The following is a 2699-nucleotide window of genomic DNA, read 5'->3' on the forward strand; positions in this document are numbered from 1 at the left end:
TGACTTTTAAGTGATGGTGTGCCAACGACAGCATTATTTTGCTTGTCAAATTTGTGCCATGTGTACAAACACCCAACAAAAAAAAAAAAAAAAAATTCTAATCGTTTATGTGTGCTTCCCATTTGCCCTAAACTTTAAAATTACAATTTTTAACAAAACAATTTTTTTTAAAAGAAAAGTATATGAATCCCACTGCCTCAACTCATATGCACCCCTCCACAGTCCACACCCTTCCCGACAACAACTCCAACTTGATCGGTTACCTTCCCGAAGAAAAGTTGTTAAAACATTCAAACATTGACTATTTTTCGAAATTTGTCGAAATGATTAAGTAAAAAAAAATTGAGAATGCACGCAAAGGACTTGTAGCTCAATTCAATCAAATGAAAAGCCCAATCAAATGATAAGCCCAGATGAGCCTCTACGATTTCGCCATAACACAGCGCAGCGGGCACTGGGTCGCCACTCTGGTATGCTGAGCCCCAGCCTAATGGAAACATTGGGAGGCATTGGCAGCGGACAACTGTCGTTTTCAATAGCATCGCCGTGGAAACACCACCAACCACGGCCGACGCCGCCATTAGCATCATATGTCCAATGCGAACTTACCAAACAAGGCCAACGCTTTCTGACCAAGCTCGCAGCCAATGCCAGAGACCCCAAGTTCACAAACAAATTGATATCCAAATTCCTATCAAGTTCCCCAAAGTCCATTGCTCTCAGCACTCTATCCTATCTTCTCTCTCCTGACTCCACTCCCCCCCATCTCTCCCCCCTTGCCTTCCCTGTAAGTTACACCCCTCCCTCTCTCTCTCTCTCTCTCTCTCTAAACTAAATCTTTTGCTATGTCTTAATTGGGTTTCCAACAAAATCCAATTATCCATTTGGGTTGGTTTTGTTTTCTGAGCATCCAAACAAGCAATTACGTTTCAGCTCTACAATTTCAGCTAAGTTTTTTAATTGGGTTTTTGCAGTTGTACTCAAAAATCACAGAAGAGTCTTGGTTTGAATGGAATCCCAAGTTGGTGGCATCCCTTGTTGCCCTGCTCGACAAGCAAGGCCTGCACAGCCAATCTGAAGCTCTAATCTCCGAAACCATATCCAAATTAGGATCCAGGGAACGGGAGCTTGCTCTTTTTCATTGCCAGTTGCTTGAATCACACTCCAAGCTAAGTTCAAAGCATGGATTTGATAGTACCTACAGTTACCTCCATCAGCTTCTTCATAATTCTTCCTCTGTTTATGTTAAGCGCCGGGCTTTTGAATCGATGGTTGGGGGCTTATGCGCGATGGATCGACCACAGGAAGCAGACATTTTGATTGAGGAAATGATGGTTAAGGGACTCAAACCATCGGTTTTCGAGTTCAGATCTGTAGTTTATGGGTATGGAAGATTAGGACTTTTTGAAGAAATGCTGAAAGTTGTGGAGAACATGGAGGACCAAGGGCTTGCTGTTGATACAATCTGTTCGAATATGGTTCTTTCGTCATATGGAGCTTATAGTGAGCTGGCTGCAATGGTTCTGTGGCTCCGAAAAATGAAAATTTTGAGGCTTCCTTTCTCTATTAGGACTTACAATTCAGTCTTGAATTCGTGCCCTACGATCATGGCAATGCTGCAAGATCCGAAGGATGTTCCGTGTTCGATTGAAGAACTCAATGGGGTTTTGAATGGTGATGAGGGTTTGGTGGTTAAAGAGTTGGTTGGATCAACGGTTTTGGAGGAGGTGATGGTGTGGGAGTCTTTGGAGGCTAAGTTGGATTTGCATGGTTTGCATTTGGGTTCGGCTTACTTGATAATGTTAGAGTGGTTTGAGGGAATGAGACACAGGTTTAACTGTGGGGAATGTGTGATCCCGGCAGAGGTTGTCATCGTTTGCGGGTTGGGGAAGCATAGCAGTGTTAGAGGGGAGTCGCCGGTTAAAGGTCTGGTTAAGGTGATGATGCATCGGATGGGAAGTCCGATGAGAATCGACAGGAAGAATGTTGGTTGTTTCATTGCCAAGGGGAGAGCTGTGAAGGACTGGTTATTTGCGAGTGATTGAGATAGAACTGTGTGATAAACCCGGCAAGCTTCACATTGCCTAGAATGCGCTTTTTTGCGTTAGGTTTTCACCAAGGCTCGTTTAGGATTACTATTGTGGATAACACTTTTACTTATTAAGTGCTGCTGCTAAAGTACTTTCATTAAAAACAAATCCAAGGGGTTCCTAAAAAAGCACTTCCAAGTGGTCCCTAAACGCTTTTATCCAGTTGAAAATCTAATCAAGCTTTTGATACAGAAATATTTACTCTAGAAATTACAGTCAAGTACATGTTTGCATCTACAAAAATTGGATAGCAAACTGGCTTTTCCAGCTTCATCCAAAAATACCATCCAAGGAAAGTACATTTACAATGGAACATGTTACAAGCATGAAGTATACAAATTATCGGCAACATCTCCAAAACAACATCACATATGCAGAGAGTGCTTAATGCTTGTCGAATCCTAACCCCTCCACCGCACAAAATGGCCATTGAGCAAGCAAGCCGTCAGCCGTCACAGTAAGGGGATGATACAGAGCACATTCATCAGTTAGAGTGGAAAAATTGTACAATTGAGGCCTCTTTTGATGGATCTACTGAACCATAAAGCCACAATACCACCCAAACAAATACTCTCTGTTTAATCCTTTGCTGTTGGCTAACTCTAGGGT

The 2699-nt window shown here is 42.5% G+C and overlaps 1 protein-coding gene across 1 annotated transcript; it reads left to right on the top strand.

The window, feature by feature from the left end:
• Positions 1–455: 455 nt before the first annotated feature.
• On the top strand, positions 456–2048 carry LOC137730291 (pentatricopeptide repeat-containing protein At2g17033). The gene is made up of 2 exons (XM_068469356.1): positions 456–787; positions 975–2048. The coding sequence occupies exons 1-2, from the start codon at positions 473–475 to the stop codon at positions 2043–2045; spliced, it is 1386 nt and encodes a 461-aa protein (XP_068325457.1). The 5' UTR covers positions 456–472; the 3' UTR covers positions 2046–2048.
• The last annotated feature ends 651 nt before the right edge of the window (positions 2049–2699 follow it).

The sequence above is a fragment of the Pyrus communis genome, chromosome 3 (genome assembly GCF_963583255.1).
Source record: "Pyrus communis chromosome 3, drPyrComm1.1, whole genome shotgun sequence".
Classification (NCBI taxonomy): domain Eukaryota; kingdom Viridiplantae; phylum Streptophyta; class Magnoliopsida; order Rosales; family Rosaceae; genus Pyrus; species Pyrus communis.

Coding starts and splice junctions, on each gene's coding strand:
- LOC137730291 (XM_068469356.1), top strand. CDS start 473: ATGCTGAGCCCCAGCCTAATGGAAACATTGGGAGGCATTGGCAGCGGA. Junction 788..974: donor TCTCCCCCCTTGCCTTCCCT/GTAAGTTACACC, acceptor GGGTTTTTGCAG/TTGTACTCAAAAATCACAGA.